Source organism: Hemiscyllium ocellatum, chromosome 1 (assembly GCF_020745735.1).
Source record: "Hemiscyllium ocellatum isolate sHemOce1 chromosome 1, sHemOce1.pat.X.cur, whole genome shotgun sequence".
In the NCBI taxonomy this organism is placed as follows: domain Eukaryota; kingdom Metazoa; phylum Chordata; class Chondrichthyes; order Orectolobiformes; family Hemiscylliidae; genus Hemiscyllium; species Hemiscyllium ocellatum.
This window is the reverse complement of record NC_083401.1, coordinates 166,776,662-166,802,721: the sequence shown is the minus strand read 5'-3', so window position 1 is coordinate 166,802,721 and position 26,060 is coordinate 166,776,662. Positions and strand designations below refer to the sequence as shown.

Below are 26,060 nucleotides of genomic sequence, written 5' to 3'. Positions count from 1 at the left end.
GCCTGCACCACCATTCAATATGATCATGGCTGATCGTCCTTAATCAGTATCCTGTTCCTGCCTTATCTCCATAACCCTTGATTCCACAATCCTTGAGAGCTCTATCCAACTCTTTCTTTAATGAATCCAGGGATTGGGCCTCCACTGCCTTCTGGGACAGAGCATTCCACACAGCCACCACTCTCTGAGTGAAGAAGGTTCTCCTCATCTCTGTCCTAAATGGTCTACATCGTATTTTTAAGTTGTGTCCTCTGGTTCAGCACTCACCCATCAGCGGAAACATGTTTCCTGCCTTCAGAGTGTCCAATCCTTTAATAACCTTATATGTCTCAATCAGACCCCCTCTCAGTCTTCTATACAAGCCCAGTCGCTCCAATCTTTTAGCGTAAGGTAGTCCCGCCATTCCAGGAATTGACCACTTCCTCAGGAAGTTCATTCCACACACCTCTGAGTAAAATATTTGCCCTTTATGTCTTTTTAAACTCTCTCTCCTCTCACCTTAACAATGTGGCCCCTCGAGTTGAAATCTCCCATCCGAGGGAAAACTACTATTAACTCTATCTATACACCAACATTGGTCAAATGCAACTCCCAGTTACATCTCATTCAACAAGATGTCACTTTACTTTAAGGGTAAAGTTTAAATATTTCATAGAATTCTATTAATTACATTCCAGGGATATATATATTTCAACAGCCGAATTCTGTCCAAGTGTAAAACCATTGAAAGCAATTTTGATTTCCATGTTATTTATGTATTATAGTCTCATGAGATTAAGTCCATTTAATGGTAACAGGACAATAAATGCTGACTTTTTTCGCTGTCATTGCCACCCTAATTGAGGCATGCAGGTCACCGAATTCATGGCGATAAGGCCTGAAAACTAATTTTGGTCACACTGTGCACCATTTACAAAATACAGTTTAGTAGTTCTGTGATATATTTGTATTACCATTTTTGATAAGTGTCTATGCAGTTATCAGATCAACATTTTTAACTTTCCTACGTTTGTTTGAACTAGATTAGTTCTCCAAGCAGCTGATCGAGGAAGCCCCAGGCTTTCAATAACTGCCATTGTTGGAATTCAGGTTCTAGATATTAATGATAATGCTCCAAGTATTCCTCCACTGAAAGCTGTGCAGATTTTTGAAAGTAAGTTGGGCTTTAATCATAATGGCTCTTTATGGTACAATTAGTTGCCTTTAGTTTTTGATAAGGTGTATTTTAATGTGAAACCATAGTCTAACAATTATGATTTGAGTTATTAATGGAAATACTTCACAGTTTCTAGCAATATTACACTATTCTTATGGAAGTATAGTTTATTATTGTTAGGTAAGTAGCATTTATAGTAGACATGTACTCCATGTAATACACAAGTTTGTGAATAACAATTGCTAAACTGATTTATTTCATTAAGTATTCTACAGTCTTATTATGTAGATATCCTGTCTGAAAATGACCATTTTGTAAGTGTGTGTTTTCACTTTATTTCAAAGTGATATTAAATAATGTTGTTTTTGTTGTTTGAAGTAAGAATCTCTTTCCCAGTTCATCATTGGCAATGAATCAAATAATAAACACAATACACTCATAATTTTTTGATGTTCATGAACTATAATGAACTTTTATAATTGCAGGAAGGTTGCTATTAAGATTGTGAGATATATAAATATATACACACACACAATATACATAACATATGAAAACTGCTGCCATAGAAGGAATAGAAATATGCCCATATAAGTAAGTATCTGTTTGAGTCATTTTAAAGTGCTATCTCAAAACTACTGCATAGGGTTAGTCATAAATGTATTGCTATTGCATTTTAGCACAAGAATTGTAGTGTGACACCACCTACATAGAACACAGAACAGTACAGCACAGTGCACGCTCATCGGCCCTCAATGTTGTGCTGACCTTTTATCCTACTCTAAGATCAAACTAACCTACATACCCTTCATTTTACTATCATCCATGTGCCAATCCAACAGTCACTTAACTGTCCCTAATGTATATGACTCTACTACCACCGCTGACAGTGCATTCCATGCACGCACCACTCTCTGTGTAAAGAACCTACCTCTGACATAAGACCATAAGGCAAAGGAGTGGAAGTAAGGCCATTCGGCCCATTGAGTCCACTCCGCCATTCAATCATGGCTGATGGGCATTTCAACTCCACTTACCCGCATTCTCCCCGTAGCCCTTAATTTCTTGTGACATCAAGAATTTATCACTCTCTGCCTTGAAGACATTTAGCGTCCAGGCCTCCACTGCACTCTGCGGCAATGAATTCCACAGGCCCACCATTCTCTGGCTGAAGAAATGTCTCCGCATTTCTGTTCTGAATTTACCCCCTCTAATTCTAAGGCTGTGTCCACGGGTCCTAGTCTCCTCGCTTAAAAGAAACAATTTCCTAGCGTCCACCCTTTCCAAGTCATGTGTTATCTTGTAAGTTTCAATTAGATCTCCCCTTAATCTTGTAAACTCCAATGAATACAATCCCAGGATCCTCAGCCAATCCTCATATGTTAGACCTACCATTCCAGGGATCATCCGTGTAAATCTCCGCTAGACACGCTCCAGTGCCAGTATGTCTTTCCTGAGGTGTAGGGACCAAAACTGGACACAGTACTCCAAATGGGGCCTAACCAGAGCTTTATAAAGTCTCAGTAGCACAACGGTGCTTTTATATTCCAACCCTCTTGAGATAAATGACAACATTGCATTCACTTTCTTAATCACGGACTCAACCTGCATGTTTACCTTTAGAGAATCTTTTTAGAAAGTAGTCCATGCTTGTATTCTTTTTTCCAAAGTGCAAGACCTCGCATTTGCTCACGTTGAATTCCATCAGCCATTTCCTGGACCACTCTCCCAAACTGTCTAGATCCTTCTGCAGCCTCCCCACTTCTTGAGTACTACCTGCCTGTCCACCTAACTTCGTATCATCGGCAAACTTCGCTAGAATGCCCCCAGTCCCTTCATCCAGATCATTAATATATAATGCGAACAGCTGTGGCCCCAACACTGATCCCTGTGGGACACTGCTCGTCACCGGCTGCCATTCTGAAAAGGAACCTTTTATCCCAACTCTCTGCCTTCTGTCAGACAGCCAATCCTCAATCCATACCAGTAGCTCACCTCGAATACCATGGCCCCTCACCTTGCTCAGCAGCCTCCCGTGTGGCACCTTATCAAAGGCCTTTTGGAAGTCTAGATGGACCACATCCACTGGGTTTCCCTGGTCTAACCTACTTGTCACCGCTTCAAAGAATTCCAACAGGTTTGTCAGGCATGACCTCCCCTTACTAAATCCATGTTGACTTGTTCTAATATGACTCTGCTCTTCCAAGAATTTAGAAACCTCATCCTTAATGATGGATTCTAGAATTTTACCAACAACCGAGGTTAGGCTAATTGGCCTATAATTTTCCATCTTTCTTGAACAAGGGGTTACAACAGCGATCTTCCAATCATCCGGGACTTTCTCTGACTCCAGTGACTTTTGAAAGATCTCAACAAATGCCTCCACTATTTCCTCAGCCACCTCCCTCAGAACTCTACAATGTATCCCATCGGGGCCAGGCGATTTATCAATTTTAAGACCTTTTAGCTTTTCTAGCACTTTCTCTTTTGTAATGGCAACCATACTCAACTCAGCCCCCTGACTCCCTTTAATTGTTGGGATATTACTCATGTCTTCCACTGTGACGTACTTGTTAAGTTCTCCTGCTATTTCCTTATCTCCCATCACTAGGCTTCCTGCATTAGTTTGAAGTGGCCCAATGTCTACTTTTGCCTGTCGTTTGTTTCTTATGTATTGAAAGAAACTTTTACTATCATTTCTAATATTACTGGCTGGCCTACCTTCATATTTGATCCTCTCCTTCCTTATTTCTCTCTTTGTTATCCTCTGTTTGTTTTTGTAGCCTTCCCAATCTTCTGATTTCCCACTGCTCTTGGCCACTTTATAGGATATCTCTTTCTCTTTAATACATTTCCTGACTTCCTTTGTCAGCCATGGCTGTCTAATCCCTCCCCAGATAACCTTTCTTTTCTTGGGGATGAACCTCTGTACAATGTCCTCAATTATACCCACAAATTCCTGCCATTTTTACTCTACTGTCTTCCCCGCTAGGCTCTGCTTCCAGTCTATTTTCATCAGTTCCTCTCTGACATGCCCTCATAATTACCTTTATTTAACTGTAACACCATTACATCCAATTTTGCCTTCTCTCTTTCAAACTGCAGACTGAACTCTACCATATTATGATCGCTGCTTCCTAAGTGTTCCCTTACTTTAAGATCTTTTATAAAGTCTGGTTTGAGCAAAAGCCCTTCATCAGGAATGAATTCCTGATGAAGGGCTTTTGCCTGAAACTTCGATTTTCCTGCTCCTCGGATGCTGCCTTATCTGCTGTGCTTTTCCAGCACCACCCTAATCTAGACTGTGATTTCCAGCATCTGCAGTCCTCACTTTTGCTTAATGTCCCAACGTAGCCTACAACAGCCTTCCACACTATTCACAACTCCACCAATCTTCGTGTCATCAGCAAACTTACAAACCCACCCTTCTATTTCCTAATCCAAATCAATTATAAAAATCACAAAGAGCAGACATCCCAGAACGGCAAACCCTGCTGAATACCACTGTCACCGAATTCCAGGCTGAATACATTCCATCTACCACCACTTTCTGTCTTTTGGGGGCCAGCCAATTCTGTATACAGATAGCCAGATTTCCCTGTATCCCATGCCTCCTTACTTTCTGAGTGAGCCTATGATGGGGAACCTTATCAAACGTGTTACTAAAATCCACATACATCATATCCACTGTTCTACCTTCATCAATGTGTTCTGTCACATCCTCAAAGAATTCAACAAGGCTTGTGAGGCATGACCGGCCCCTCACAAAGCCATGCTGACTATCTCTAATCAAATTATGTTTTTCCAAATCGTCATAAATCCTGTCTGTCAGAATCTTCTCCAATAGTGTGCCCACCACCAACGTAAGACTGACCAGTCTGTAATTCCCAGGATTATCCCTATTCCCTTTCTTGAGTAAGGGAATAACATTTACCACCCTGCAATCAACCGGTACTACCCCAGTGAGGAGGCAAAGATTATTGCCAAAGGCACAGCAATTTCTGCCCTCGCTTCCCATAATAACCTTGGATATATCCCATTTGGCTCAGGAGACTGATCCAACCTCATGTTTTTCAAACTTTCCAGTACATCCTCCTTCTTAACATCAACCTGTTTGAACATATCAGCCTGTTACATGCTGTCCTCACAAATGCCAAGTTCCCTTTTACTAGTGAATACTGAAGCCAAGTAATCATTAAGGACCTCCCCTACCTCCTCCAGGCACAAGTTCCCTCCATTATCCTTGCTCAACCCTACCCTCACTCTGACCATCTTCTTGTTCCTCACATAAGTGTAAAACACTTTGGCGTTTTCCTTAATCCTACCTGCCAAGGCTTTTTCATGCCCCTTTCTAGTACTCCTTAGTCCATTCTTCAGTTCATATCTGGCTACCTTGTAACTCTCTAAAGCCCTGTCTGATCCAGGCTTTCTCAACCTTAAGTAAGCTTCCTTCTTCCTTTTGACTAGATGTTCCATATCTCTTGTCATCCAAGATATCCCTTCCTTGCCTCATGGGACAAACCTATCCAGCACGTGCTGCCTAAACAACCTCCACGTTTCTGTCGTGCATTTCCCTAAGAATATCTGTTCCCGATTTATGCTCTGCAATTCCTGCCTAATAGCCTTGTAACTCCACCTCCCTCAATTAAACACTTTCCCATACTGTCTGCTCCTATCCTTCTATATGACTAATAGTAAAGGTCAAAGAGTTGTGGTCACTGTCACCAAAATGCTCTCCCACCAAGAGATCTGACACTTGACCTGGTTCATTGCCAAGTACCAAATCCAATATGGCCTTCCCTCTAGTCAGCCTATCTACATATTGAGTCAGGAATCCTTGTCAAAATCTGCTCCATCCGACCTATTTGCACGATGGAGATTTCAATCAATATTAGGGAAGTTGAAGTCATCCATGACAACAACCCTGTTATTTCTGCACCTTTCCAAAATCTACCTCCCAATCTGCTCCTCTGTGTCCTTGTTGCTATTACCATTTCTAAAACAAAAATTTCCAGGACAAATACAAAAATATTAAAATAATTTTGGTATAAAGGAATTATATTTATTTGACTGTAAAACTAATCGTTACCCAGCAATGATCTATGGCCCAATGCAGTGATAATAAAGGTGACACTTCAAAATAGCAGAAATACAGGCACAGCATTTTCTGTGAAATAAATGCAATATGGTAATGGATTTTTTTTATCAACTTGTGAGCAGAAATTTATATAAAACTTTGTAGTTATCATGGGTAGAAATGTGGGGTTTTTTTGCCCCAAAGCCTATCCAAATAGATACAAGTAAGGGAACATGCGTTCAGAATGAACGCTGTTTATTATCGGCCAGGCCGGGTCTTCCTGCTTTATTAACTGTAAGCATTTTAGGCCATTACACTTGATTCTTCCACATTAGTGGAGACAATGATTTCTTTATTTTAAATGTGTTAATGGCTTGATTGCAGTAGTAGATAAATAACTCTTACTGTACCATAAGCCATTAATAAAATAATATTGTATATTGTAACTTCTGAAATAACAATTCTATTAATAACCCTACAATTCCAATAAGAATATTCAAATCCTAAGGTCTATTTCTGGGCATGATTGAAAGAAGGTTCCAACAGCAAAATGAAATACTGCCTATTCAATGGGATGATTTTGCTTAGGTTTAGTTCTGTTAATAGAATTGCAAATAAAACTTCTATAATATCTACATTCATTGTGCAAGTTTGCATTTTCTCATTGAAATCAACAAAATAATGGATATGTGTGCTTTTATCAACTGATATTATGATAACAGCTATTTATCACAAAAAAATGGTGTCATGGTTAACTCATGATTTTGGAAAATAATGAATTTGTACTTTCAGATCTCCAAGCTGGTTATGTTGTCACACAGATTTTGGCAAGTGATCTGGATCTAAATCCCGTTCTTTCCTATAATTTTACTAAGAATGGTAATCCAGAAGGTAAATTTGCTATTGACTGCAACACTGGAGCCATTATTTTGACTGAGCCTTTGGACTATGAGAAACAGTCTGAATACTTGGTGAAAATCAAGATTTCTGATTCAGTGCATGAAACTGAAGCAGCTCTTGGAGTTTATGTAATGGATTTAAATGATAATTCACCTGTCTTCTCTCAAGAATCATATCAGGTAGAAATGATTCATTACTGTCTTACAAATCACATTTATGTCACCCCAGGTACAAATTCAGTATGCTCACAGTTTACTGCCCATCCGTAGCTGCCTTGAGAAACGAGTACGGGCCCATTTCCTTGAAACACTGCTAGACTTTATCTTTGTGGTTATTTCCACATTACTGTCAGTAGGAAGTTTCAGAACTTTGACCCAACAATGTTGAAAGAATAGTGGTGCATGTTTAATCCTATTAAAAGATAGATATTATAGGATAGAGATACCACTAAAGTTTCTCAATCTTTCATGTTACTTCAGCAACCCTCATGAAAGGACACAAGTTGCTCACGTCTTTGTTATTCTTCCATCAAATGATATAATGCTCTGTGGCAGATTTATTCATCAAATATCAGTGCCATACAGGTACGCACTACACTAATGTTCTGTTGATAATTGGCTCACTCACAGAACCTGTCACTTGACATTGGTACTATCTGATCAAACCATTAAAAGTTTATGAGTGCGTTCACACTTCTGGGGTCACCTCGATTTTGATTCTGTAAAATTTCTTTTGCACCATCTAAGGTTTTGTAGATTTGCTTATGTCACTGGAACTTATAAATTCATAAATGAAAATCAAAGAATTGCAATCCATCTAGTTTGCTTTCTGTGTCACTTTGTGGGAGGTAATGTAAGCTGTATATAATCAGATAGATTCTATGTGGATTTATTAGTTTGGAAATTGAATAGTGATGAATTTCTGTGCATGTCAGATAAACTGCTGATCTTGTTATTTTAGTGGCCTTGCACTCATGGAGCATGAGTTTTGTAGCACACAGCATAGCCACTTTATAAGGTGACTCACTATGTTGGAATATTTCATCCCGTGGTAGGAGTAAACTAGAACAATTGGCTTACATAAGTTTGAATAATTCCACTGGTTACAGAGTTGGCTGAGCTTGGGTCTCTCCTTTTTGAAGGAGGCTGATAGCAAGCTGAAAATGGATGTCAAGAGATGTGGGTACTTAGAGTTTTAATTGAAATTCATAAGTTCATGAAACAAAGCTCCCAAAAAAGTATTATTGTACATGTAATTCACCTGATTAAATTAAATAGGTATCCCCTCCACTAATCAGTTTTGACAGAAAAAGTATTTTGATTTTAAAATAAATGAAGGCACTATTCTAATGAATACGCGAAGTAACAGAATCTAATTGAACAAATAATCATGCAAAAATGTCTTGGTGATAGGTGATAGCTGGAGAAAGTACTTCATACCTAGCAAATGATAATACACTTATTTAAAATGGTTTCTGTTCACTGTAACTAAGAAAACTTAGTATAAAAATTATTGAAATAAAAATCTGATTTTATTTAATATAAAAAATCTAAATGAAAATTTAATAGAAAATATAAACTCATAAACAAATTAAAATAAAAAAGCAATAATTTCCCTTTTGAGTAAAACAGAGATGGATGTTGAATAATAATGGTATGGCTTGTAATGAAACCATAGTCCATAAATTGAAACTCAAAGAATCTGTACTTGTATAAGCAACTATGCTCATTTTTAAATATACTTTCACCCAGATTTATATCAGTTGATCTGTGGTACAAGAATCAGATTTTACAGACTGACCTGTTGTTTCAGATTGTATTCCCTGAACTCTCGCCAGTCAATACTTACGTTCTGACTGTATCGGCCACAGATAAAGACACAGGAGTGAATGGAAAAGTTTCCTATAGAATCCTTCCAGGAACTTCTACAGAGTTTTATATTAATGCTGAAAGTGGTAAGATAACAAACTAAGATTGGATTGGACATTTTGTTACCTTAAATCATGTTATGGCTAGAAATTATAAGAATAATTTTGATATCACTAAAATGATTAACAATTGTGTTTATATGTTCCATTTAATAAATCTCACTTCAGAATTTGCCTATATGCACCTAAGGTCAGCACACAAAATCTACCCTGGCCTGCTATTTGTAATTTGTGTAATACAATGCTTTGTTGTCAATTAAGGATGAGATTTTGGTTGTTTTTTGTTTCAGAAATGTAATTGACTGTACATACTGTAGAAGTAATGGGTGATGGTAATAACATTCACTGTTTTTAGAGTGTAAATCAGACAGTAAGTTCCACTGGCCACAAAGATGCAGTTAGGTGCAGAAATCAAGAAGTTGCTGTTGAAGTTGTTCTGTTATCACAGGATCATTGCTTTACCAGCATCTTGTCAAAAACTTCAGCATTTAGGTACACAGAAGAGAATGAAGTTGGCTTCTTAGTATGACATAAATCCCTTAGGTTACCAGGTGTTAGGCTTATCTGTTTCATTGTCAGTAAATGTTGGATGGCATTATAAGAACATAAAAGGAAAAAAAGTAGACCATACAGCCTTCTGACATGCTCCCACCATTCATTAAGATCATGGCTAATTTTCAACCGCAACTGCACTTTCCTGCATGTTCCCTACATCCCGTGATGCCTTAAAAATCCAGCAATGTCAATCTTGAATGTTCACACACTACAGAATCCACAAAAATTGGAGTAAATAAAATTGAAGAACTTACAGCTCTGAGGAAATTTCTGCTTATCGTCCTCCTTAATGTCCAACCCTTTAGACAAAACTATGTCTCATAATTTTAGACTTTCAAGCTAGTTAAAATAACCACTTAGCATCTTGTCAAGCCTTCTCAAGGACTTATGTTTCAGAACAGATCACCTGTCATTCATCTAAGCTCCAGAGAATACAAACCCATTTATTCAATCTCTCCGTGTAAGGAGGATTCCCTAACACAGAAATCAATCCACTGAACTGTCATCCTAAGATATCCTTCCTTAACATATAGAAACCAAAACTGTTGACAGTATTCCAGGTGTGGTCTCATCAAAGCACAGTATAATTGCAGCAAAATTTCCTCACTTCTGAATCCAATCCTCTTGCAATAAGTGTTAGCACATCATTGGCCTTCCTAATTACCTGTACATGCACCTTAACTTGTTGTGTTTCAAATGCAAAGGCATTTAAACCTTCCTGAACAGCAATGTTAATAATTTTCATCATTTAAGAATGGTCTATTTTTATTTTGTTCCTTCAAAAGAGAACAACACCACATTTTACACCATCTGACAGTTTCTTTCTCATTCACTCATTCACTTAACAACTATTTGTACGGGGATTTTTAATCCAAGGTGTGAATCCAACAAACAGGTCACTTCTCAGATCTGTTCTCAGATTTTTAAATCCAGACAGCCTAGTTTCCCTGGAGACAAGTTCAGCACCCAGCTAACAACATTGAGAATGGCTTGGAGGTAGGATCTACATATGAGGATGGCTAAAAGAGGCAGTGACATGATGGCTTGCTGTTACTGGGAGGAATGGAGCAGCAGGGATCAGAATGCCAGTAGGCAGGAGACCCCATGCGGTCCTGCATTTTTATCATGCCACCTTGAGGCTTTACGGATGTTGGTTCTGCACAGAAGGATGTGCTCTTCCTTCCAAATGGCAGAAGAAATCTGTCACACCAAAAAGGCATGGAGGTTAGCAGCAGTGAAATCATTCAGGGGAACTTGGGGTGCAGTACAGAAAACAATTTAATGATCTACCATGGCCTGGAAAGGTGAGTGGCAAACAACATTAGGATGACAGTCCTCTACCTCAATACAGACCAGCATGCATATGACCAGAAATGTCTCCTAAAAAGTGTCAAATCTGGCAGGCAGTTTCATCACAACACAGAGCCACAACTGAGAATGTTACTAGTGGGTGCAAAATCTTAAATGAAAACTAAGCTGGGAATGGCCTATGTGAAAGAAAATCCAGTTCTCTGCTGAAACTTTCTTCAGCCTCTAAGGGAAGAGAGCACAAAATCCAAGAGAAATACATTAGATTGTTGATCATGTGCCATAGCTTCACACATACAGCCTCATGTAGGACGCATCCTGGAGATGACGAGGCTACTATTGTGGCAAGCCATGGGCAAGGACAAGATGGCAGGTTGTCCAGAGTGGATCATTTGATAGCTGCATTTATATATATTGTTAATGGACATAATTTCCTGTTTTCTGTCTTCCCCCTTTCATGAATAGAGAGGTTATATTTGTTATTTTACAGAATGCTGGAACCTTTCCTGAATCTAGGCAATTTTGGAAAATTAACTCCAAAGCATCTATTACCTCATTAGCCATGTACTTTAAGACCATAGGATGAAGTCCATCTGGGAGAGTTGTCAGTTTCATCACATTATTTTGTACCACTTCCAGCCAAGCTTCCCACCTTTTTTTATTGCAGCTGTGCAGACCTTTGAGGTCCATGCATTGCAGCAGCTTCTGGAAGCAGAAGACACTCGTTGGCCCACCAATCAACATGCACAGAGTTTCCCAATGGCTGTGCAGTTGAGTAACTTAGAGTGAACCCTTCTTCCCTCATGATTGTAATTTCACTAAGTTCTTCATTCACTTCCACCTGATTTACAACTATGACTGGAATGTTTTTGCGTCAACCGTAGTAAAGGAAGAAGCAAAATATTTATCAATTTCATTTGCCATTTCCTTATAATTAACGTGCATTCTCACTCTGTAGAGAAAGAAAACGCACTTTACTAACTCTTGTCCTTGTTAAACTGTTCTATCTGTAATTATATTCCAAACTAATGTCCACTCATATTCAAAATCTTACCCAATTAACCTTTTAGTTACTTTCTGCCATTTCTGTATATTCCATTTAATCATATGATACTCATCTTTGCGCAGTTATAAAGCTTTTCCTTAAGTTTGATGCTTTCCATAATTAATTTAATTAACCATAGTTGGTGGGTCCTTCCTTCAGAACTTTTCTTTGTAGAAGGATTATACATATTCTGAACATTCTGTAATAATACATGCAAGGCAATGACCATTTCCAATAAGAGAAAATTTAACTATCATTCTTGACATTACCATCGCTGAATCGAATTAGCTTTATAGTCACATTCCCCATTATCAACATCCTGCAGGTTACCATTGGCCAGAAACTGAGTTGGACTATCCATATATATAGATATATAAAATGGGATGTATGTTTTTAAATATTAGCCACTGTTTATCTATTGTCAATCCACGTAGTAAGGTTTCCCAATCCATTTTTGCCAACTCCCATCTCATACTCTTAAAATTTCCTTTAGTTAGATTCAGGATCCTAGTTTCAGATTCAACTTTTTCACTCTCCATCTTAATGAGCAATTCTATCAGTTTGTGGCATCTCTTACCCAAGGGACCCTACACAACAAGACTGTTAATCCTTTCTCATTGCGCAATATCCAGGCCACAAAAACCCACTCTCTTGGTCTTAATGCCCAAGAGACATACATTTCAGGAAATCTTCCTCCGCAGTATTATTGTTAGTTTGGTTTGTCCAGTCTAAATGTTGATTAAAGTCACCCATGGTTACAGTTGGATTATCACATCTGTGTATAATTCCTTGTTTAACACTTGCCCTTGCATTTCTACTGCAGTTTGGAAAAGAAAACTGAATATGATACAAAAATAAGTGGGGTGGCAAGTTGTGAAGATGGCACAAATGAGTATGCAAAACTCAGCAGATGATATATAATGTGAAAAAATGTGAGGATATGCATTTTGGCAGGAAGAATAGAGGTGCTGAATATTACTTAGCTAGAGAAAGACTACAGAGAACTACAGAACAGCTGGATTTGGAAGTCATTGTTTATGAATCACAAAAAGCTACAGTCCGAGTTCGTTGGGTAATCAATATGACAATGGAATGTTGACTCATTTTTCAAAGGGAATAGTATGTAAAAATCGGGAGGTTTCGCTCAAATCATGCTAGACATTATTCAGATCATAGCTGTAATTCTGTGAACAGTTTTGGCCTCTTATTTAAGAAATGATATACTGGCATTGGATGCAGTTCAGCGAAGGTTCACTGGGCTTACACCAGATGTGGAGGGGCTTGTCTTATGAGGAGAGGTTGAGTAGACTGAGCCTGTACTTGTCGGAATATAGAAGTGTATTGAAACATACAAGATTCTGTGAAAACCTGACAGGGTAGATGAAGGAAGGTTCTTTGCCCTTGTGGGAGAGCCTCGGAACAGAGGATGTAATCTCAGAAGAAAGGCCTTGAAGATGAGGAGGAATTTCTTCTGTCAGAGGATTGTGAATCTAGGGAATTCTGCTTCACATAGGGCTGTTGAGGCTAGGGGATCATTAATTACATGCATGACTGAGATTGGCGGATTTTTAATCTGTAAATGAATCAATGGTTATGGGGGAAAAGCAGAGAAGTGGAGTTGAGGATTATCAGATGAGCCATGATCTCATTAAACCATGCAGTGAACTCGATGGGCTGAATGCCCTTCTCCTGCTCCTATGCCTATGGTCTTAATACCTTTTATATTTTATTTTTAATTCTAATGTTAATGTATAGGATGCAGAGAAGGACTTTGTTTTGTAGCAGTAGTTCCTCAGTTTTCTGATGTATGCTTGAGTCATGTAGCCTGATTTTGTAGGGTATGAGATGACATCAAACATGTGATTTTCAAAAACACTTGGATGATGTTAGCAGCCAAGCACAATCCTTTAATATCCTGGAGTCCTTCAGAAGTCCAGTACCTGGCTGGAGGGTAGGCCAACTATCCTGAGTGACTAACTATCTCACAGTTTCCAGAACTGATTGAGAATTTGACTTTCCATCTTATGCCTGGAGTCTGACTTTCCCATGGACATCATTTTTCTGGTAATTCTTTTCTTTTGATCTTTGTATAAACACTTGGCAGTACTGTACATGTGCAAACATCATCCAGTACAGGAATAACAAAGCAGAAACAGTAATGACTGGCATTCTTCTCTGGGAGTTGTTGGGAGTCTGATGGCAAAGGTGTACAACAGATGTTCATTAGTGATGGGGCAGTCAGGGAAAGGAGGGGAACAGGTCATTTGTTCCCCGGCCCAACCTAGTGTAGGGCTAATGGAAGGATTGAAGTCAGTTGGTGACAGCTACAGTTTCAAGCCATTGTCCAAACGTTGTTATGAAGAAGAGAAAGATTCGAGACATTCCTTCCCAACTCCATTCCCAGCTTCAAAAACCAGGAGGCTGCCACAACAAGCATGTTGCCAGAGTTGGAGGATTTGAGATGTCGGGAGAGGCTGAACTGGCTGGGCTGTTTTCCTTGGAGCGTCGGAGGCTGAGGGGTGACCTTATAGAGGTTAACAAAATTGAGGGGCATGTATAGGATAAATAGACAAAGTCTTTTCCCTGGGGTTGGGAAGTCCAGAACTACAGAGCATAGGTTTAGGGTGAGAGGGGAAAGATATAAAAGAGACCTAAGGGGCAACCTTTTCACACAGAGGGTGGTACGTGTATGGAATGAGCTGCCAGAGGAAGTGGTGGAGGCTGGTACAATTGCAACATTTAAAAGGCATCCGGATGGGTATATGAATAGGAAGAGTTTGGAGGGATATGGGCCGGGTGCTAGCAGGTGGGACTAGATTGGGTTGGGATATCTGGTCAGCATGGATTGGTTGGACCAAAGGGTCTGTTTCCATGCTGTTCATCTCTATGATTCTATGACTCTAATTGAGTTTGTAGGGGACTCTGAAGCCATATCAGCGACAAACAACAGTCAGTGTAACCCTGTGAAATGTAAAGATGGAAACCTCTTGCTCTTCCTGGCTCTCTTGAAAAGATATTGTGTGAAGAAAACACCTACCTGAGCCTTTGCTGGCCACACCCCAGTAGATATGGCAGGACAGAATCTAACACTGTTGTTTTGCTCATTTCTCTAAACTAAAATTGCAGACCAGGTTCTCATGACAGTATTGAGTCTGATCATGCCATAAAAATCACTATTTTCTACTGAGTAAAAATTTTGTTTTTCTTGTTTTTAGGTGCACTATTTACCAGGAGGACTGTACACTACACAAGTTATAACTCTGTCGTGCAACTTCTTGTTGAAGCTAAAGATGATGGAAACCCTGCATTGAAAAGCATTACATCAGTGGAAATACGAATTCAGGATATCAATAACCATATTCCCCAGTTTACCCAAGCAGTTTATAATATTAGTGTTAATGAAGAGGCAGCAACAGGAATTATTCTGTTATTGTTTTCAACACTAGATCAAGATTGGACACGTAAGAATGCTTATGTTGACTATATTATTATTGGAGGCAATGAACAAAACAAATTCCACATTGAGAACACTGTAATTAAAAGAGAGAATCAGTATAGTGTGGTAGGTAAGCTGTTATTAAAGAATGTATTAGACAGAGAACTTACTGACAGCTATCGTTTGGTTGTGTGTGCATCTGATCGAGGAAACCCATCACTTAGTTCAACTACAATTGTATCAATAACTGTGCTTGATTTCAATGATAATCCTCCAGTTTTTAACAGCTTGGACTACCATATTGAAGTTCTAGAAAGTACCCCTGTGAAAAATCAACTTATTCAAGTCTCAGCCTATGATCAAGACCAGGGAGCAAATGCAGATATTAAGTACAATATAATATCTGGAAATGAAAAAGAATATTTTAGATTAGATCATAAAATGGGTTTTATAGAATTAAAATTACCTCTTGACTATGAACAAGTGTCAAAATTCATGTTAACTATCCAAGCAATTGATGGTAGTGTTACTAATCAAAAAATGGCTATTTCAGTCCTTTATATTAATGTATTGGATGACAATGATAATGTTCCTTATTTTGTATTTCCTACACTGAACTGCGCAGTCAATGAAAATGAGCCTATCTACACATCAGTGTGTGCAGTTCATGCTTTTGATAATGATAATGGTGCCTTCGGTTATTTGACATATTCTATCCTGACATTGCCTTTAACTGACTATTCGATGTATACTAGTTGGAATAATTTTATTATTGATCCAGTTACTGGTGATATATACACCAAACAGCTGATTGATTATGAGCAACAAAAAAAATGTATATTTGTAGTCCAGGCTAAGGATAAAGGTAATGCATCAGCAACTGCAACAATTCAAGTGCATATTCAAAGTGTTGATGAATATGAACCCACATTTACCCAAGATCGGTACTATTTCACTCTCCCTGACCCTGTGGAGGTAGGACAAAAAGCTGGCCAAGTTACTGCTGTCGATAAAGATGCTGGACTTGATGGAATTGTGCAGTTCTCATTTCTAAAGCCCTCCCCTTACTTTTCGCTGAACCAAACAAGTGGAGTTATTTATGTTTCTGGTTCTGTTCACAATATTAGAGGCAGTTACAAGAGAGAAGAGGTAATTGATTTGGTGATTAAAGCTAGTAGTCCTTTAATGGGCTCCAAATCAGCCATTAGTACTGTTGCTATTAACATCTCTCAATCATTGGATGCCTTGATAGGTAAGTCAACTGACAACCTCACATTAAGTCTCTCTGTTTCTTTTGTCATTTTCTTGCTCCTTTCTGTGTGCTTTGGTGGTCTAGTGTATAGATATAAAGCAAAAGATAAAAATAATTCAAGTTTTGGAAAACAGAATATAAAGCTTCCAATAATATCCACAATTATCAATCATCTAAATCATCCAGTAGTATCTTCAGGTCATCAGAAAGTGAATGATAAACAGCGAGGAAAAACACCTGTTAATTCACCAGAACAGCTGAGCTTAGTGGACATTCCTGTAAAGACAAAGTCATTTAGTTCTTCCAGGCAATGTGTTGCAGATGGGCAAACTGCTGAAGACAGAGAAATTATGATGATCAGTGCAAATCAGCATGGTAGAAATCAAGTTTCAGAATCAAGTAAACCTGGCTGGACATACAGTATTCCAGATTTAGAGCACTCCAAGGAATCATACTGCTTATCTTGTCAGTTGTGTCAAAACAATACCACTGATGCAGTCATCAATAGAGAGAGTGTAGGTAGCATTTATAATTTTAAGGACCTAAGGGGAGAGGAAGGGTTCAATGTGGATTTTATTGATGATGATGTTTCAAGAAATATTCAGAATCCAAGTATTAAGAAAAATAGTGTCATGATGGACAATGCTAAGAATCATATTTTTATCATGGATGGGCGGACTTCATTGATAGAATCCTTTAATTCACTTGTTCCCATACAGGACCAAATACAAAACAGCTACAATTATGATTATGTACTTACCTGGAAACCTGGGTTCCAACCTTTGGCCTCAGCCTTTACTGAGATTGCAAAACTGAAAGATGAAAATGTACTAAAACCTGTTATTAAAAATGAATCCAAATCTACTCTCCCACCCCCACTGATAACATCAATTGCTCAGCAAGGCATTAGGGTTGTCCCTCCGCAATTGCCAATAGTAAAATTCAATCCATCAACTCTGAAATATTCAAGCTTACCTGTTGTTACTAATACATACAGTTCTACTTCAGCAATTACATCAAATTTCTCTCCATCTGTTTCTGTGCAAACTCGTTCAGCTTCTACTGGTTTAAGTGCAGAGATACCTGAACTTACCCTAAGGCAATCCTCACACAAGCAAAAACTAGAAGAGAATACTGATGTGATTACACTGTCAAATTGAGTATAGATATGTGAAATAACATTTAATTTCTGTACATGAAGCATTATCATACCTACATCAGAAAGAGAAGATTTAAATTGGTAGGAATTGCAGAGGTAAATTGCTAAATAATTATTTTATAAAGTAATTTCATTCACTGAGCATTGCATCTGTTTTAACTGTTGTATCAAAGTTTGCCAAGAAGCGAACAAAATAATGCAAATTGTATTGCAATTTCATTACTATAAAATGGTCACACAGTTGTTGCAATTAACTGAAAGTGTATTTATATAATTTGCTTTTTTACAATATATGCATACAATACATTACCATGCAGAGCAATAAAACTTTCAACTAAGTCTGTGATACCAAATTGGTAGTACTTTATGCCAGGAATCTTGCACCTTATTCATGTTGCCATTATTTTCACCTAACCAACATGAGAGAGAATCTTCTTTGGAGGTGATATTTTTACTATTCCTGGAAACTGAGGTTTACATTGTTAGGCTCTGCCATTGACTGGAAGGAGGCAGGTGGGTCTTGAATTTATTGTTGCCAGCCAGTGTATGGTTTTGAGACAATGCACTGTGGACTGTTAACCAATCCCATTTGCTTCCCAATTGGTGCAAATTACAGTTAGACATTAGGTGCAGGAGTAGGCTCTTCCGCCCTTCGAGCCTGTACCACCATTCAATATGATCATGGCTGATCATCCTTAATCAGCATCTTGTTCCTGCCTTATCTCTATAACCCTTGATTCCACTATCCTTAAAAGCTCTATCCAACTCTTTCTTAAATGAATCCAGAGACTGGGCCTCCACTGCCCTCTGGGGCAGAGCATTCCACACAGCCACCATTCTGTGGGTGAAGAAGTTTCTCCTCATCTCTGTCCTAAATAGTCTACCCTGTATTTTTAAGCTGTGTCCTCTGGTTTGGCACTCATCCATCAGCGGAAGCATGTTTCCTGCCTCTAGAGTGTCCAATCCTTTAATAATCTTATATGTCTCCATCAGATCCCCTCTCAGTCTTCTAAACTCAAGGGTATACAAGCCCAGTCACTCCAGTCTTTCAGCGTAAGGTAGCCCTGCCATTCCAGAAATTGACCTCGTGAACCTACGCTGCACTCCCTCAGAATGTCATTCCTCAAATTTGGAGACCAGAACTGCACACAATACTCCAGATGTGGTCTCACCAGGGCCCTGTACAGCTGCAGAAGAACCACTTTGCTTCTATACTCAATCCCTCTTGTTATGAAGACCAGCATGCTATTAGCCTTCTTCACTACCTGCTGTACCTGCATACTTACCTTCATTGACTGGTGTACAAGAACACCCAGATCTCTTTGTACTGCTCCTTTACCTAAATTGATTCCATTTAGGTAGTACTCTGCCTTCCTGTTCTTGCCACCAAAGTGGATGACCATACATTTATCCACATTAAACTGCATCTGTCATGCATCTGACTGCTCACCTAACCTGTCCAGGTCACCCTGTAATCTCCTAACATCCTCCTCACGTTTCACCCTGCCACCCAGCTTAGTATCATCAGCAAATTTGCTAATGTTATTATTAATACCATCTTCTATATCATTAATATATATTGTAAAAAGCTGCGGTCCCAGCTTTGATCCCTGCGGTACCACACTGGTCACTGCCTGCCATTCTGAAATGGAGCCGTTTATTACTACTCTTTATTTCCTGTCAGCCAACTAACTTTCAATCCAAGTTAGTACTTTGCCACCAATACCATGCGCCCTAATTTTGCTCACTAACCTCCTATGTGGGACTTTATCAAAAGCTTTTTGTAAGTCCAGGTGCACTACATCTACTGGCTCTCCCTCCTCCATCTTCAGAGTTACATCCTCAAAACATTCCAGAAGATAGTCAAGCATGATTTCCCCTTCAAAACTCCATGCTGACTCTGTCCTATCCTGTTACTACTATCCAGATGTGCCGTAATTTCATCCTTTATAATAGACTCCAGCATCTTTCCCACCACTGAGGTCAGACTAACTGGTCTATAATTTCCTGCTTTCTCTCTCTCACCTTTCTTAAAAAGTGGTACAACATTAGCCACCATCCAATCCACAGGAACTGATCCCGAATCTATCGAACGCTGGAAAATAATCACCAATGCATCCACGATTTCTTGAGCTACCTCCCTCAGTACCCTGGGATGTAGACCATCAGGCCCCAGGGACTTATCAACCTTCAGACCTAACAGTCTCTACAAAACCAATTCCAGGCAAATATAAATTCCCTTAAGTTCAGGTCCTTCAGCCACTGTTACCTCTGAGAGATTGCTCGTGTCTTCCCCAGTGAACACAGATCTGAAGTACCAATTCAATTTTTCTGCCATTTCTTTGTTCCCCGTAATATATTCCCCAGTTTCTGTCTTCAATGGCCCATTTTTTAACCATTTAACCATTTTTTTACCTTTCACATACCTAAAAAAGCTTTTACTATCCTCCTTTATATTTTTGGCCAGTTTACCTTCGTACCTCATTTTTTCTCTGCATATTTCCTTCTTAGTAATCCTCTGTTGTTCTTTAAAAGCTTCCCAGTCCTCAGTTTTCCCACTTATCTTTACTGTGTTATACTTTTTCTCTTTTAACTTTATATGTTTCTTAACTTCCCTCATCAGCCACGGCCACCCATGCCTCCTCCTATGGTCTTTCTTCCTTTTTGGAATGAACTGATCCTGCATCTTCTGCATTATACACAGAAATATCTGCCATTGTTCCTCCACTGTCATCCCTGCTAAGGTATTGCACCATTGAACTTTGGCCAGCTCCTCCCTCATAGCTTCATAGTTCCCTTTATTCAACAGAAATATTGTCACTTCCGATTGTTAAAGAGAAGTTGAAATGTTGTTAGGAGCAATCAGATTAGATGAATTCTAATGCTGACCAGCTGAAGAGTCTTCTTAAGAAGGTCAGTGTGGCAGAAATGATCTGTGTCTTGGAACTGAAGTATATGGAACTGTGCAGGTGGGGAGAGAGTTGGCTTTTAGCATTTGGGTATTGAAAGAGGTCATCAGTGCCTGCTATTATAGGGGAAGAAATCAGAGAATAAAGCTACCACTCACAATAGGATGTGAGTGTACAAAAGGAAAGCTGGAGTTGACAATAGGAGACTGTTAGATTTCAGCTTCACTGCAACGAGAGACAAAACCCTCAACAGGAAAGTGAGTCCCAAAGTATTAAAGGAGTATGATTTGAGGAAAGGGGCGGCAAGGCACAGGTCATGTTCTCAGACTGATCCATCATTGAAGATTCAGCCTATGCCTTTCCAAGCAATTGGACACACACAACTGCACTAATCACAACCTTATTGTGGCCTTGAACGTGTATGCTTTTGGCTTCTTCCAATAATCTTTTGCAGACCTCAATGGTATATCACAAATGGCAACATCCAGAGCAGGGTAGTATGTTCTTTTTGTGACAGATGAAGCCTTGCAGGAACAAGCACCATGGTTTTCAGCACCAGCAACTGAACTTGCTCCACTTTCCCCAGCTGTAAGGGATCATCAATTGGATCCTCATGGCAATCAAGTCACCCTTTCAAATTCATCAACAGGAGTGGTTCCATTCCTTCAATGTTCATTTGCTTTGCAATCACAACAGCTTCTGCCATGTGTGCATTCACTGTCTAATAGCTCCATAACTTTTTTTTGTTAGACTCTCTACAGAATGGAAACAAGACCTTCGGCCCAACAAGTCCACAACGACCCTCCGAAGGGTAACCCACCCAGACTGATTCCCATACCATATATTTACCACTAACTAATGCACCTAACACTATGGGCAGCTTAGCATGGCCAATTCACCTAACCTGCACATCTTCCTCTGCCCAACCACCAAACTCCCCAAATGAGCTCTATCTCCAAATTAAAACCTTTTATTCCTGAGTTATTCAACAATCTCTACTTTTACCATAAGAATATTCAGTGATCCTGTCTTCGTTGCTATCTGGGTAAGAGGGTTCCAAAGACTCATGTTCTTATGAGAAAAAGAAATTTCCATCTTCAAGGGAGATTCTTATTTTTAAATGGTGCCACTTAGTTCTAGAATCATTGAAATGGGAAACATCTTTCAGCATTCATTCTGCAAAGTACTGCCAGAATCAATAAGGTTATTGCTTGTTCTTCTCTCCAAGGATCCAGGACCAGGCTGTCCAAATGTTCCTGATAACATAGCCTCTCCTTCCCAGTTATCAGCTACTAACACATACAAACGGACATACAAATAAGGAACAGGCAGTTCAGATTGCTCTGCCAATCAATAAGATCATGGCCAATATGATTGTAGCCTCAAATCCACATTCCCACCCACCCCTGATGAATGAGCATGTATCGTTGCCTTAAAAAAAATTCAAGGACTCTGCTTCTACCGCCTTTTCAGGAAGGGTTTTCCAGAGATGTGTGACCCTCGCAGTTTTAAATGAGGATGTCTTGATTTTTGAACAGTGACCCACAGTTCTAGATTCTCCCATAAGAGAAAGGAACCTCCCCACATCCAGCCTGGAAACATCCTTCAGGATTTTACGTTTCAATCAGGTTGTTGCTCACTCTTCGGAACTCCAATGGATACAAGCCTCGGCTATCAAACCTTTCCTCATAAGACAACATATCCAACCCAGGTATAATTTATTACATCTTTTCTGAAATGCCTTTAACACATTTACATTCTTCCTTAAATGAGGTAAGCAAAGCTGTACAGTATCAAGATGTGGTCTCACAATGCCTCTCAAATTGAAGCAAATCCTCAATATTTTTGTATTCAATGCCCTTTGTAATAAGTAAGTGAATAAAATGTTACCTAATTACTTTTTGAACCTGCATACTAATGTTTTGTGATTCTTGCACAAGAACACCCAAATCAACCTTGGCACTAGAAAAGACAACAGCAGAAACAGCCTTGTGGACACTGCAAAGTCCTCCTTACTAACATCTAGGGGCTAGTGCCAAAATTGGGGGAGCTGTCTCTCAGACTAGTCAAGTGACAGCCTGACAGTCATATTCACAGAATCATACCTTACAGACAATGTCTCAGACACCACCATCACCATCCATAGATATATTCTGTCCCACTGACAGCAGAAGTGGTGGCACAAGGATGTACAGTTGGGAGGAGTTGCCCCGTAAGTCCTCAGCATTGATTCTGGATCCCATGAAGTATCATATCCACAAACATCCTTTCACTCCATCACCACAGCTCATCAGCAGTAGATTATCTGCAAAAATTCACCAAAGAAGGCAGTTTTGAAACTCACAGCCACTTCTACCTAGAAGGATAAAGGCAGCAGCTGTTTGGGAAAACCAACACCTGCAAGTTTCCCTCCAAACCGCTCACTATCCTTACTTGGAAATCCCTGGTGTTGTGTGATTTTTAACTTTGGAAATATATCACCATTCATTCACTGTCGCTAGGTCAAGATCTTGGAATTCCCTGCCTAAAGGCAATGTAAGTAAACCTACAGCAGCGGTTCAATAAAGCAGCTCACCACCACCTTCTCAAGGGCAACCATAGACAGGCAATGAATGCTGGCCAGGCAGGCACACCCACACTCCACGAATGAATAAAATAAACTCTCTGCATCTCAGAGCTCTGTGATCTCTCATCATTTAGATAAAATGATAAATAGGAAAAGCGTAACAATTGATAGCTTCCCTTAGAAATTAAAAGCCATTTCAATGGGTGTTCTGCAGGACTTGGTATTGGGACCCCTGCTGTTTGTTTTATACATTTGTGATTTAGACTTGAATGTGGGAGTGCAGTTGGAAAATTTGCAGATGATGCAAACATTGGCCAGGTCGAGGATGGCTGTAAGCTCCAAAATGCTTTAAATGGGTTGGTGGAGTGAACAGATGGAGTTTAATTTTGATAATTATGCAAGAATGAATTTAGTAAAAGAGAATGTGTAATAATCAGGAGTATACTGAGAGGGGTAGAAAAAGTCAGAAACTCGTCTGAAAGTGCGCAGGTCCATTAAGGTGGCAGTACTGGTAGACAAGGTTGTAAAGGAGGCATCTGAAATGCTCTCCTGATGGCAGAGGTACAGAAGTGGGGATATAATGATGAAACTGTTTAAAACAAAAGTATTGTGTGCAGTTCTGGTCACCACATCACAGGAAGAACGTAATTGCTCTGGAGAAAATACAGGAAAGATTACTAGAATATTACTGATCTAAATAATTGTAGCTACGAGATTGGTGAGAGTGGGGTTGTGTTATGAAGATGTGGGCACACAGTACCTTTTAAGAGAGTTAAAAGCAACAGAACTACCTGACAACATCAAGTGTTCCAAAAAACAATATAATGTAACTTTTGGTCCAGCAGTTAGGGTAGCTGGTTGCCTGGAGACAGAAACAGATTTGAATTAGGCCAATCAGTTTAAATTATACCACAAAAAGTGGCAAACTCCAATCCAGTTTGAATTGAATATATTGACAATCTTAAAAGCCAATGACATAATTTGATGTTTTGGGGGGATAAGAACAGGTAAAATCTGCATCTTAAGTGCTACAGCCTGCCGGGCTATGGGCCATGTGCAGGAATTAGAAAGGGTATCTGGGTGTCTTTGTATCCAAACAGGCAAGATGGGTCAAATGGCCCTCTTCAAGAGAGCTGAGGGATGACCTTATACAGGTTTGCAAAATTATGAGGGACATGGATAGGATAAATAGGCGAAGTCTTTTCCCTGGGGTCGGGGAGTCCAGAACTAGAAGGCATAGGTTTAGGGTGAGAGGGGGAAGATATAAAAGAGACCTAAGGGGCAACGTTTTCACGCAGAAGGTGGTACGTGTATGGAATGAGCTGCCAGAGGATGTGGTGGAGGCTGGTACAATTGCAACAATTAAGAAGCATTTGGATGGGTATATGAATAGGAAGGATTTGGAGGGATATGGGCCGGGTGCTGGCAGGTGGGACTAGATTGGTTGGGATATCTGGTCAGCATGGACTGGTTGAGCCAAAGGGTTTGTTTCCATTCTGTACATCTCTATGACTCTATGACATATCAAATAGACATTAGTGATATAATCTTTAGGCCACTAATTGTAATTATATTGTAAGGCAGAGAATAAACCAGGAGATAATGAGGGCATGTTAAAGAAGGCAGCATATTATTCATGGATGACTTAATGTATTATGTAGATTAGGAAAGTAAAATTAACAGGGGGAGGCTTAAGAAAGAAATTACAGAATGCAATTGGAATGGTTTCAAGGGCAACTTGTGGATTGATTGAGGGATCTGGAAATATGCAATAAGGCTGGTTAGTAAATGATCATGGAGTGAAAGGTCTCTTAAGAAACAGTGACTATGACACAGTAGAATTTAGCATTCAGTTTGAGAGTGAGAAACGTAGGTTGGAAACAACTGTGCTTAACTTAAATAAGGACGATTACCAACGAATGAGCTCATAGTTTTCTGGAGAGGATTGGAAAAGATGTTTAGCAGAAGTAGCAATGGCAGACATTTAGAATTTAAGATTTAAGTTTATGATTCATAGCAAGCTTCTATCCCTGTGAGGAGGAAGAATTTTAGGAAGGGAATAAATCAACAATGATTAACAAAGTAAGTTAAAGACAGTATCAAATTGACAGCAAAAAAAAAATACAAAGTGGCAGAAGTTACAGATGAATCAGAGGATAAGGAAAGCTTTAAAAGCTAACAAATGATGACCTTAAAAATAATGAAGAAGGAGAAAATAAACAGTAATTAGCTGTGGTTAGCTAAATTGGATAGTGGCTGGTTTGCACTGCAGGGTGATGTCAACAGCATGGGTCATTTTCCACGCTGATTGAAGTTACCATGAAGGATTTTCCTTCACAGCCTCTCTCCCCTCGCCTGGGGCGTGCTGACCCTCAGGTTATACCACCACCAATCGTCTCTCAATAATGAGAAAGTAGCCTTACAGTCTGGTAAGGTGACGGCAACTTTACCTTTATAATATCAGAGTTGGACAAAGATAAGGAGGGATTCCTTCTCTCAGTGCGTAATTAATCAGTGGAATGTTTTACCACAGAGTCTCATTGAGTAGGCTTGAGGCTGAGATAGTAAGATTTTTAATTAAAGAGTGAATCAAGGATTATAAGGAAAAGGCAGCAAGGTGGAGTTGAGGATTGAATGAATGAATGTTCAATGAATCCACATTGAATGGATGAACAGACTCGATGAGTTGAATAGTCTATTTCTGCACCAACACCTTTTGGACTATGATCTTTTGGAGGGATAAGGTATAATTTATTTGATCTGCCCATGAGAA

The 26,060-nt window shown here is 39.3% G+C and overlaps 1 protein-coding gene across 1 annotated transcript in view; it reads left to right on the top strand.

Annotated features, from left to right (window-relative positions):
• The window catches only part of dchs2 (dachsous cadherin-related 2), a 173,345-nt gene that overhangs the window by 123,322 nt on the left and 23,963 nt on the right, over positions 1-26,060 (top strand). Inside the window, 4 exon segments of the mRNA XM_060831034.1 lie at positions 1,023-1,153; positions 7,023-7,309; positions 8,943-9,084; positions 15,181-17,588. Of these exon segments, the coding sequence (XP_060687017.1) occupies positions 1,023-1,153; positions 7,023-7,309; positions 8,943-9,084; positions 15,181-17,588 (2,968 nt within the window).